At 41.9% G+C, this 12785-nt stretch overlaps 1 protein-coding gene across 1 annotated transcript; it reads right to left on the reverse strand.

The window, feature by feature from the left end:
• Positions 1-3909: 3909 nt before the first annotated feature.
• On the reverse strand, positions 3910-6957 carry LOC113956914 (cytochrome b-c1 complex subunit Rieske, mitochondrial). The gene is made up of 2 exons (XM_027663930.1): positions 6712-6957; positions 3910-4704 (listed from the first exon to the last, which is right to left on the reverse strand). The coding sequence occupies exons 1-2, from the start codon at positions 6920-6922 to the stop codon at positions 4094-4096; spliced, it is 822 nt and encodes a 273-aa protein (XP_027519731.1). The 5' UTR covers positions 6923-6957; the 3' UTR covers positions 3910-4093.
• Positions 6958-12785: the final 5828 nt, after the last annotated feature.

Here is a 12785-nt window from a genome sequence, read left to right on the forward strand (position 1 = left end):
TTGCTAGAACAAGGCAGTGTCACAGCTTAGGTCTTGAGGTTATTAAAATGTTATAATGCTAAATAGTTAATGAAGAAAATGTATCACAGTTGTGACATGAACTGGTTGTTAGTAGTATTAGGACAATAAATGCCAACAGTTCTGTGCTTCTTCGAGTAAGCCAAGGTATAATCTGTTGTATCTCTGTGAAGCAGTACATTAAACAATGTAAGAGCAACTCTAATGAGTCAGACAAAAAGCTCATATAGCTCAGTGACCTACCTATAACAGTGGCTATAGGCTGATACTTAGAGGACAATGTAAGAATAAAGAATGTGTTGAATGGTGTTTCCCTCAAATTCTTCCTCTATCTTGCAACTTTCTGACTGGAGGAATGTTTTGTAATCAGTTGGGTTTTGCCCTTCATTTATTTGTCCAGTCCCTCAGCACGAGGATTCTTTAGCTTACCCTATTCCTGTGTCAAGAATGGCATTCGTTTCAACATTACATTTTGTCCCCACAGATTTTAATCTCCAAAGTTATGATAATTACAAACCATCCATTCTTCTGTTTTCTTGGGTACCCCAGATCCTTTTCTGCAGGTCTGCTCCCTAGCTTTTACTATCACAACATATCCTGGCCTTTGTAGGGTATTATTTGTCCAGGTTATTTTTAATTCTAATCCTTTTTTCCACCAGTTTGCATCTGTACCCAGTTTACCACCATATGCAAGCTTTATAAAGCTCATTCTCTCTTCTGACAGTTCATTAACAAACACCAAACAGTGCTGGACCCCAACAGATTTTCACAGAGCTCCTCACAGCACATCTCCTTGGTCCAACAGAGAGGGAACTGCTGCTCATTCATCTATCAGCATTGCTTTTGAAGCAGTTATTCTCTACAATACTTCCACTTATATCAGGTTTGTTAGCATACATGAGAACATCTTGTGAGATGGTGTGAAAATCATAGTTAAAACTTAGTTACTGCTAATATCCCCTTGTTTCCAAGGCCTGTTATCCTATTATAGCAACAAATGTGATTGCAATGACATGATTTGTTCCTGATAAATCCATGGAGGCTATTACTTATCACCTTATAGTACTCCAGCTGCTTACAAATAGGATTATAGCTTTATTTTGTGTTTTAATATGCACAAAATCTGAATGAAGGCTTTAAGAAATTGAAGCATCATTAATTTTGAAAGTTTGGTATTGTACCTAAGGGACGGTGTTACACGTCATAGCTCCTGTCCTCTTACAATTCCTACACCAATTTTCTAAATACAGGGAGCCTTGCTGAAGTCCTCAGGGCCCTCTTTTCCTCTTCTCATTGCAAACACTACCAACAGATGATTGCAATACATCCAACAGGTATAGCAATGAGCAAACTGCTCCTGGCTATGCCAGTTCTACCAACCCAGGAAGCAGCTCAAGGCACAGGTATTACGATGGCCAGGGCTGGGAGATGGAAATGTAACCAAGGTGTTTTCTGAAGCCCTGTTCCCCTTGATGACATTTCCTTGTTCACTAGGAGATGTTTATCTGTTTTGTCTGACTTCTCAGTTATAGCTGATTGTTTTGCTAAATTAGTAAGTATGTACAAAATAAAACCCCTCCCTTTGAAACAGAAACATTTAAGGCTGAGTGATGTTAAAAAGAGCTGCTGGTTGACATTTCTTAGTTATTGCCCTTGTTTCTCTCAGCATGGCCCCCCCTAAAACCCACCACAGACTCTGTTCATCTGCTAGAGATGCCCAGTCAGAGCATGGATTTAATGGACTGGCTGCACTACCAGCTCCAAGTGTCCTCCCTAACCACCTACCCAAACCTGGGTTCCTCAGTAGTCAACAGGACTCCTTTTGGTTGACATTCTGGTATCCAAGTCACACTTAAAATCTCAGTGTCTGCCAGAACCAGGTGCCTGAGTCTGTGGTGATATGGGCAACACACCATTTCTTGTACTCGTCCCTTTGCTTCAGCTACAGGAGCTTTGTGTTGTCTGAATCCATTTAAAAAGGAGAGGGAGAAAGCAATCTAACAGTTTTCTGCTTTTGTGAGGCACAAAGAAAAATCCATACTTCAGAATTAATATTTGCATATACACAGGATTTGAGTTGTTCACCAAACAGGCTGGACAAGATGGTTTTAAATTTTTACTGACTGCTGCTTGCATAGGTTGTGACAGAGTCCCTGAAATGAATGGCACTTCTACTGTACAGCTGGTGTCAGACAGAATTCTCTCAGTATACCCACACAGCAGCATTATGTCAGACCATACTACAGGCCCTGGTTAATACTGCTTAGTTCTAGGAATGTTTTGAGTTTTGTATTTTACTATTTTATTAGTGAATAAGCTTGTACTATTTGCATCTTGAAAATTTTGTTGGACTTTTCTGTAGTTACAGAACCTAAAGCTGGTGAGGTTTGTAGGCTGTAGTTTAATGCTGAAGATTTTGCAGTTACTTAGTGATGATGTAAAGCAAGATTAGGCTTAAATAATGTACCTGTGGGCTAAGAAACATTTCTAGGATGAGGTAAGAATAGCCACTTGAGAGCTGATGAGCAATGCTCTAATGCTACTTCAGAAGGATTTTTTCCTTGAAATAGGAAATTTGAGATCAACCTTATAACACTGGGCACACAGGTGAATACCAATTATTTAGCTATGAGTTGGGAAACATCTCTTTTAGCACTGGTTTAGCATCATCCATTATATGAAAAAAAGCTGAGAATATTGTGGACATAACGAGGTGTAAAGCTCAAATTTACCACCTGGTGTAGAATGCACAGCCAAGAACTCACACAGTTGTCATCTATGGTCTTTTTTCACTGACCCACATGAGAACAGATGTGCCAAATGCACTAATATTCTGATTAATCCTATTTAAAACTTCAGCTTTAAGCCAACTGTCGTAACAGCTTTTTGCAAGGTTCATGTGAGGCTACACGTTCCAAACCCAGGGAATTCTGAGGACTCTGTTTTGCAACTGAGGGATCACATCAGTGCACTGCAGGACAGAAGCACTCACAGAACACTGGTCAAGAGTGGGAAGAAACACAAAGCACAGGGTAGTTTGTGTTTTTTTCCTTTGGTTGTTCTGGAAACAGTAAACCTTGTTTTCCCTCGTGTACTGCAGGCAACGACCTGCCAGCTCTGTTCTGTACTGGCAGGACCAATGCTGGTTAAGAGACCTCTTTCAGTCAGAATTTTTTTCTCTGTACCTTCAGGGTCAACATCAAGGTTTCAAAGTTTTGGCCTTAAAAAGGCTTAGCCTATAGGTAAGAGGAAATTATAATCTTGACACAAATCATCAAGTCTTAAAATACCTCTGGCCTCTCAGACTTTTGCTGTGTTTATCATAAGAGATTGGTTCAGTCTTAGTGGTTCTTAACATTTATTTTTCATCCTCTGTAAAACCTGTATTTGCACCTGATCTGATGTTTATATATGTGCAACATTAAGCATTATCTGCAAGAAAAAAAAATATAATTCTAATGAGACATGCTTTTGCCCATATCATCATAAAATTATCCTTCTAGCTTAATTATAAGCTGCCTCTGAACAATATAAAAGAATTTTCTTTCTAGGTAGGTTGTTATTTACTTTTTTCTTCATTGCTTCTGAAAACAAAAAAACGTAGTTGGAGGGAACAGGATAACAGGATTACATCTTGGAGGATTCTATATTGAAACTTACTTCAGACACTATTAGAAGTTCATAGCATGAATTTTTTTATCTGTTCCAGTAAAAACAAGAAAAATACAAGTAGTGAAAATATGTGGTATGAAGGAAACTATGGCTTTGTAGCTCAGTGTCTGCTGTCTTAAATCCCTCCGGGAGGGCTCCATGCATTTGAGGTCTGCTGTAGTATCCCCTTGACTGGACACACTAGAAATCTGTGCACAAATAAATACACGTTACCATAAATCAGGAACAAGTGCTCACTCCAAGATTTTATTAAAACTGAACACAGGCAAGTATTCAAACATAGTTCTGGTTGAGAACCTAGACAGCTAATCTCGTTAGGATTTAGGTTTTACAGTGTGCCAGAGCCTCAGGTAACCCTTTTGTACATTCACAGGAGCATGGGAGTGAGCAGGCACCTCGTCTCTCAGCCAACCACCACCATGTCATCACCGACAAACTGGTAAGTTGGAACCTCAAGGTTTAAGGGAGCGGGACCTTTCCTGATCCTGCCAGAGGCATCATAGTGGGAGCCGTGGCAGGGGCAGTAATACCCACCGAAATCCCCGGAGTTGGCAATGGGCACACAGCCCAGGTGGGTGCACACACCTATCAGGATCACCCACTCGGGCTTCTTCACTCTGTCTAAGTCATGCTGTGGATCCCTCAGTTGAGCCAAATCAACTTCAGCTTCCTGTTTAATCTCTGCCTGGGTTCTGTGGCGCACAAACAGGGGCTTCCCTCTCCACTTGAAAGCCATGTTCTTGCCTTCTGGAATGTCAGATAACTTGATCTCGATCTTTGACAAGGCTAGCACATCAGCAGAGGCACTCAGGCTGGAAATGAACTGGGTGACAACATTCTTTGCAGCGTAGGCAGTTGCCACACACGTTGTTGCAGTCATCAGGTAGGAAAACCCTTTCCTAGAATCACTGCTGCCCTGGGAAGACGCAGCGGGATCTTGCACATCCTGGCGGCGATAGGCAGAGAAGTCAGGGACTGCGACATCGTTGTGGACACAGCGAACACTGGCAGGGGCTGCATGGAAAGGAACACAAAGTGACACAGCCTTTAGGTAAAAAATATTATAATGGATTTAATACCTTTCCAATTGCTTTCTTGGAATGATGGGTGAAAGTTATTCCAAAGTCTGGGTAGGAGTCCATTAATAATACATTTCAATTTCCAGTTGCGCGAAAACAGTTTTCAGAAGGAAGTTTTGGTAGATGAACAGCTGATCTGTGAAACTGTTTTACCTATTCGGTAAAAATTATGTGAAGCCTGACCAGGGTGCAGAAAAATCTGTGATATATGCTGGGTTTCTGGAAAAAAAGTGAACTGTTTTCTTGGTGGATTTTAAGGATACCATGGCTAGCTCAGAAAAATCAGACCTGTTTTCCATTCAAATGTTTCCCTGTAAAGAATTGCTGTGAAGAAATCTGATGTAGTGAAGTTTGCACATTTGCAGCTTAACACATTTATGCTCTTTTGACTTAAATAACTTCTATGCCTCTAGTAATCTTAAGTGTGTGGTTAAACATCATTACAATGAAAAACAGCAGGCATCCTCTTTTATATTAAGCTATTGTCATAGGTAAGTGCCCCAGTACATAATTTTTAAACCTGCAGTCCCCAGGCTCGCTTTTTAGAAGGATTTAGGGATAAAGCTAATCCCAAGCTTTTCAAGTGGGATTCCCGCATCAAACCTGTGTGCTAAAGTAACAGGATGTGATGGGTAACTAAGAGGCCTTCCATTAGTTTCTCCAGCAAAAGAAAGCTGCTTCCCACAATGAAAATCTGTAAGCCAAGAACGTGGCAAAGACAGAACATATAACTTGCCAAAGTGCAACCTCTGTTACTTGAAAAGTATTATGTAGTCTTTATATTTTTCTAGCAATTGGCATAAAGTTAACAGATAGTAATAAAAACCCTTGTCTCAAGGTACTTAAAATTTAACTCTGAGGGATTTATATGCAATATGATGAGGAAAATAGTTACATTTACTTACAAGTAACTTAATATAGAGAAGGTATTTGCTGCAGGATTTTAAATGCAGAGAAATTAAACTGAACTTCAAAATTCTGTGAGAGTAAACCATACTAAGTTATTTCAGGATCAAGACTTAAAATATTTTCATTTAGTAACAAGTAATATGACTAACTGCTAAAAATTCCTTATATTCAGTGAAAGGCATGTTTGTTGTTAATTAGAACTACGAGTAAGGCTGAATGTCAGCTGTGTCAGACTTGCAGAATTTTCACCTGAACATGCCCTTTATGGGGTCAGGTGAAGCCTGTGGCACTAATGGTATCGAGCATCTTCCCCAAGGCACTGCCCTTTCCCAGGAATATAGGAATGCCCCCTGTAATAGCAGGAAGGAGTGTTATACCATGCCCAGCACCAGCAGAGCTGGGCTGCAGTTCTCCAGGAAATGCAAACCAGTGAGTCAGGGAGAGCCACAGCCCTTTGGCCGAGGTCGGGCTCTAAAGAACACCTTGGGGTCATCACCTGGCTGCTGCTTTTCTGACCGGGAGGGAACACAGAGTAGAACTCCCCTCCCCGTGTGTTCTCACTGCACACCTCTGCTCTGACACCCAAAGTTAGATAAATACCTCACTGAATGACACATTTTCCCAACTGCAAAGTGAGTATCACCTGGGTTATATCTCTCGTTCAAGAACTGTCTGGACACAATCCCATGTGCTCCGGGATGACCCTGCCTGAGCAGGGAGGTCGGACCAGGTGCGACCCAGTGCAGTTCCTTCCAACCTGACCCACTCTGAGTCACCAGAAGGCAGCAGCCTTTAGGTGCCCTTGAACAAGCTCTGTGGTCTCCAACGCGTGCTGCTGCAACCGTGACAGCCCCAACCAAACATTTGCACCGTCCCAAAGCACCCAAACCCAGCGGACCGCCCGCCTGCCCTCGCTCAGGGCCCTGCACCCCCGGCCGCCCCGCGCTGTCCCCGCCGGGCAGCACCGACCGGGCGCGGAGCCCCAGCCCCGTCCCCGCCGCCCCTCGCCCGCCCCGGTACCGCCGCCCCGCACCGTTCAGGCTGGCGCTGGCGACGAGCCCCCCGCGGGCGGCGCGGCCGCTCAGCGATTCCCGGCAGAGCAGGGGCCGCTTGGGGTCGAGCGGCACCTTTTGCTGGCTCCTTGCGGCCGCCGGGGCGAGCGGCCGGAGCGGGCTGGGCACGGCGTGGGCCGCGGCGGACACGAAGGGCGCGAAGGGCCCGGCGCGGGCGGCCACGGACAACATGGCGGAGTCACCGCGGCGACCTTCCCGGCGGGGCGGGGCCGTGACGTCACCGCGCGCGGCTCTCGCGTGGGGGTGACGTAGCGCGTGGGGCGGGCGGTGGCCGCGGGTGCCCTGTGAGGGGCGGGGTGGTGGGGACGCATGGAAGTGACTTCGTGGTTGTTTTGCGTTTCCCTGCCTTTTTGTCCGTCCCTTTTTCTCACACAGAGTAGTTGAGCACTATTACAAACACGATTTTTTCTCTTCAACTGCCGTTGTCTGAGGTATTTCTGTTCGCTGGTTCCGAAAGGACAGTGAGTGCGTTGCAGTCCCGTCCCACGGTGCCTGTGATGATACTTGATAACAAATCTAACTCACCAAACTTTAGAATATTTCAGCGAAGGGTTCGTGAAACGCTGCGGGCACGTGTGAGTGGCTCCTGTGCCTCTCCTGCAGGACACGGATCCATTTAAACACTGTGGCCCCAAAACACCCTGGAGGGGTCAATGTGTTTTATTCCTTTGCTGCTCCTACGGTGGGATTGAGAGATGTGTAAATACTATTCAGAAGCAACAATTAAAAGAAAAATGTGTCACTGCTAACATAACATATGCCCTTTATTATTCTGCCTTTGTACTGTGTATAATTTTTGCCTCCTTTTATTTCTTTTTTTCTTTATCTCTTTATAGTCCTGGATCAGTTGGAAAGTGGGGGGGATAAATAATTTGTTTTAGTTTGTTGTAGGAAATTGGTGGGGGATGGATATTACTTCCAGTTTTACAATGCAAAGCATGTTTTAAAATGCACATGTGATGTTCAAACCCACATTTCTCTGGGCACCTTCCAGCTGCCACAGCTCCAGTGTTTTCCATTGCTCATTAGCCCCTTTAGTCTGGAGCTCAGACTGCTGGGGAAGTCAAACAGTTCTCCAGAAACTCATCATCAGTGATTAGGAGGGTGAAGGAACACAACAGCTGTCATTGCCAAAAATACATTTCTTCTATTCTCAATCACAGACATGGGCAGAGATGCAAACATAGTCTTTATCTTAATATCTTGATGAAGGTATAATACGTTATTTTGAAAAATTCCTGCTGGATTTTTTTAAGTAGCAAAAAAGCTGAATAAAATGCTCTGTTTCTAATATTTTGTTTTGGAGGGATGGGGAGCACAAGTGGACACAGGTAAATAAAAGTATTAAAAAAATATTGGGTTAATATTAAAATATTTTGGTAGACTTGAATATTTTTTCTCTTAAAAATACAACTGGTCTGATAGATAGCAGTAGGTTTAGCTTGACCTGCTAAGGTAGTTCTAAAATGAGTAATGGTGTTATTCTGTGGAGCTTCTCAAGGGGAAATAAAAGTGGGCTTTTTTTCTTTGTTTTTGAAAGTACATCTTCTAAGACGATATGCCAGCAACAAGCAAGACAGAAATATCAGTTAATTTCTGTGTTTGGTTCCTTTAATTAGATAGTACATGTGATTTTCACCCTTTTGGCTGCACAGAAGAATAGTCTGAAACAAAACAATACTGCTGCCAGCTCCTTCCCCATGCCACAAGCAACAAATGACACCCTCTGGGCAAATTAAACCCGATTCCTCTCCCAAGGGCCATTCTGGAGGTGGAGGTTCAGTTCATAAAATGAATCTTGGCCGCCCTGAGCCATTCACACTGAGGAAGGGCAGCACTTCTGGAGAGGAGAAGGCAGAATGCTATGGTAGTTGTTGCTCCTTTTGCAGCAGGAGCTGCTGGCTGGCTCTGCAGGGCTCAGCCTGGGAGCACAGGCAGGATTCTGTGGAAAGCACACTGGGGAACAGAACCTGTGGCTTGGACACTGTTGGAAGCAGCAGCCCAGCTCTCAGAGTCCTTCCCATGGGCAGGGTTCCAGTTCTCTGTAGTGACCACTCTATGTGGGATGATGATTCTCACCCAAAACTTGTTTGGGTTTATTGCAAGGCTTAGAGAACAGTAGATACATCACAGAGATGAATTCTGGACTAAAGAAAGAGCCATTCTTTGACTAACGATTGAAGAGAATAAATAAAATCTGTGGAGGTTTTTTGGGGGGGTTTGTTTTTGTTTGTTTGGAGTTTTGGTGTTTCGGGGTTTTTTTTTGTGTGTGTGTGGTGGTTTTTTTGTTTGTTTTTTTTTGTTTGGTTTTTTTTTAATTTCCCAAATTTATTTTACTTTATAATATCAGTCTCATGCTTGACTTGTGACAGCTTCCAATGGTAAGATTTAGTTTGGTACCAGATGGATACATTAGTGGGTGCATACCTGCTCCAGTCAAGCCTTTGGACTATTTCAGGCTTCTAAAAATTTCCCAAAATGCAGGACACACTTGACACAGAGATATGCTTGAACACATTTGAGCTGAACTATTTTTCTAGAAATCTAACCAGAATTTCTCAGCTACCCAGCCCAGTCTATTCATGCAATGCTGTGAAGCTTTAGTGGTTCATACTGGCTGTATGAAGAACTATTGTTTTGAAATCCAGCTGTTGCTAATGTTGTTGCTACTAAGTTTTATGATTGTGCATTTAAAAAGCCCTGTCTCTATGGATGGTAGATTAAGGACTGGCCTTATTACGATTTATTTAAGAGTTTGACTTTTTCATTTTCTTTTTAACTGTTGTAAACCATTCTGAAATGTGTTAGTTCTAATTAAGTGGGATGGATCGTTCCAGTTCCAGTACTATTGATCTATAATTTATTTCTTTCCCAGCACGTTTGTGACATCTAAGCCTGAGTAGATAATGATTTACCCAACTCAGTTCACTGTACTATAAGTGTAGTAAGTAGAGATGTAGTAATTATAAGACATCATAGTAACATTCTAGAGAAAAGGTAATTTTTAGAAACTACAGGGGCTATGACACAATATATCTGTGGAAATAAACAATAATCAGGTGGAGGGGAAGAAAACTAGGAAGGCCTATTTTAACATCACACATTTTATAAACATAATTTCATTTAAGAGGAAAAGAACTACAGAAATGTGATCTTATTTTCTATTCTCTAACAGATTACAAAATTTCATTGTCACAGTAAAAATCTGATTACAACTGAACAAGTTCTAGCAGGGCAAAACCAGTTTCTGCCAAGGCCATCAGCTGTTAGTATGCTGTAGGTATTTGGTGGTTCACTGTGAAACTGAGGATCAGAGCTAATGTTTGTAGAAAGGTTTGTGAGCAGTTGTGGGACTTGGGGATTTTTTTGTTGTTGTTGTTTCGTGGAGTTTTTTGTAAGGATTCTGAGTTTTGACAGTGGTGCAAGTGTTCAGTTTGCTAACCCAGCTCAGCTGTTTGGCAGATATGGTCTCATCCCAAACAATATATTTTTTCTGACTGAGGGCTGTTCTAGAGATGTTTAGCAAAATGTGTTTGCTGCTTTTAGAGCCTTCTGACGAAATAAGGTAACTGTGATGGAACTGTAGTGATGAGACAAGGAGTAGTGGGTACAAATTGAAAGATGGGAAATTTAGGTTAGATATTAGGAAGACATTCTTCCCTGTGAGGGTGGTGAGACACTGGCACAGGTTGCCCAGAGAAGCTGTGGCTGCCCCATCTCTGGAAGTGTTCAAGGCCAGGTTGGATGGGGCTTGGAGCAACCTGGTCTAGTGGGAGTTGTCCCTGCTCATGGTGAGTGCATTGGGACTAGATGGTCTTTAAGGTCCTTTCCAACTCCTTAACATTCTATGATTCTATAATTTTTTTTGGAAAACACAGTTGTAAATTTTTTAAAGACATAAGACTGATTTCAAATTACAGTGTGGTTAGAAGATGATTAAAACACGAAAATGTTTCAGCAAAAAGGAGCTACCTTCTGTTTTCAGTTTAAAAAAGAGTAATCTTAATTTTAAAATGATAAGCATGTTCTGGTGTGTAGGTGTTTCTTTGAGAACTGTTGTTCAGGTTATGTTGCTGAGCATCAGTACTGAGCAAGTGTTTTCCAGGCAAACATGAAAGAGAAGTGCCAGTATGGTATTGTGTAAACCATCTATACAGACCTCTGTGATTGTTTTTGTGCATTCATAAGAGTGTTAGCCTCATGAAAATTTATACTGCTTAATGTCCCCATCCTTCTAAAGTAAGTTAAAAGTTCATTTGCATTAATACAAAAGCTGTAAGATGTCAGGGCTGCAGCATTATGGAATAGTTGCAGTGTATTGTTGTAATGCTTTTGGGTATGTGCAGTGCCTTTCTCCACATAGTATTTATTCTTGGCTGGTTTTCTTTGGAGATGAAGTGCAGAACTTGGATGGCTTTTTGCTAAAATATTGGTCACCCCAGGCAGTTTGATCTTAGCAAAAATTTATCTTTCAGTTCTTTGCCATCTTGCATTATTTTTATGCTCTGAAAACTCAGTGCTACTAAACTTGAGACTTTAGGTTTTGCTTTGCTTTTTGGTTTTGCAGTGTTGATCATTTTATTTCTCCATGAATAAGCTTATTCAGAAAGAAATAAAAACCAACCAAACAAACAAACCACCAAACTCCACCTGTGGAGAGCTCTTAGTTCAGGTATCCCCTGCTTCATCACACAGGTGTAAGGGGTGGTTGTGCCCGGAGCAAGAATTTTCTGGATGTTAAAATGGAAGCGTTTCCTTTCTTCACACTACACAGCTTTTCCTTTAAAAGCTATTTCTAGCAAGAGAAATGCATACTCTTTTATTTAATGGTAATCTTTGTTTGTTTAGCTATGTTGTAGTTTTCTTGTGTGAACTTTCCAAAACAGGCTGTGTATCTTCAATGCAGTAGCAAGTTCCAGGGTCTACATCCTGCAGGCATCAGATGAGCCCTTCCCATGCACTGACTATTTAGATAAGAGCACCCTCCTCTCAGAGTGGCTCCAAAGGTTTGTGGGGCTTCCTTTGCAGAATTAACATTCATTACAGTGATTTCTGTTTTGTGATGTGGCACTAGGGAGGCTGTCAAATAAATTTGAAGATGGATTTGTGGATGCAGTATGGTTTGTTTAAGGTTAAAATTGTGGTGACCTTTTGATATTTAGATGTTATTGTTCTTTAAAGGTGGTCTATTGCTTTCAAAAGTCACAGGATGTGATCAAAAGGGACATATATGAAGTGTGGGAATGAAGACGGACAGTAAACATGAAGAAAAAAAACCCTACTAAGACTTGATTGGTCAAACATTCCTCTCTCACTCCTCAAATTAATTGAAATGATGACACCTCACTGCTGCAGTCTAGTCTAAATTCAGGTCTTTCTCATTCAGGGAAGATCTAAGTTAGAGTATCATGAGTGAAGAAGAGATCTGCTGGCAGCTTTCTGCTACTCTTTCTGTTGGTGCAGGAGTTCACAGCTTTAGCAACCATCTTATTCTAAATCTCTTACATCCCTGCTCGATAAAGCCAAGATATATTACCTTGAACAGAAGGGCATGGAATATCTGCTTCTGGCAGCCATGCACTCGACATTTTGAGTATAAAATGAGATAAATACAAAGAAAGCATATTCCTCTTCCCTGCACAGAAAATATTTAGTAGAAAAATCAAAGTAGATGAAGCATTCCATTGGGCAGGAAGAGTGGGATTTTCAGTCAGATGTAGAGAGGAAAAAAAATAAAACCACTGAAGTAAATTAAATTAAAATAAAAAGACCCAGCCTAAGGTTACGTCAAAGATTTACATAATTGTCAGATGGACAAAAAGCGTCGTATATATGTGAGATTGATAAGGTCTGATGACATAAATCAGAAATGGCACCAGAGGGTGTCTGACCAAGCAGAAGCCAAAGGCTAGATGATAACTGCCTGGGGCAGCATCAAAGGCTACTCAGCAAGGCAGCAGCTGAAGGCTCAGTGAAGTTGCCTGGAACATCATCAAAGCATTGGTTTGAGAAAAATGTTTTCTCCCTTTCTCCT

The sequence above is a fragment of the Corapipo altera genome, unplaced genomic scaffold, assembly GCF_003945725.1.
Source record: "Corapipo altera isolate COAL_440 unplaced genomic scaffold, ASM394572v1 224, whole genome shotgun sequence".
In the NCBI taxonomy this organism is placed as follows: Eukaryota; Metazoa; Chordata; class Aves; order Passeriformes; family Pipridae; genus Corapipo; species Corapipo altera.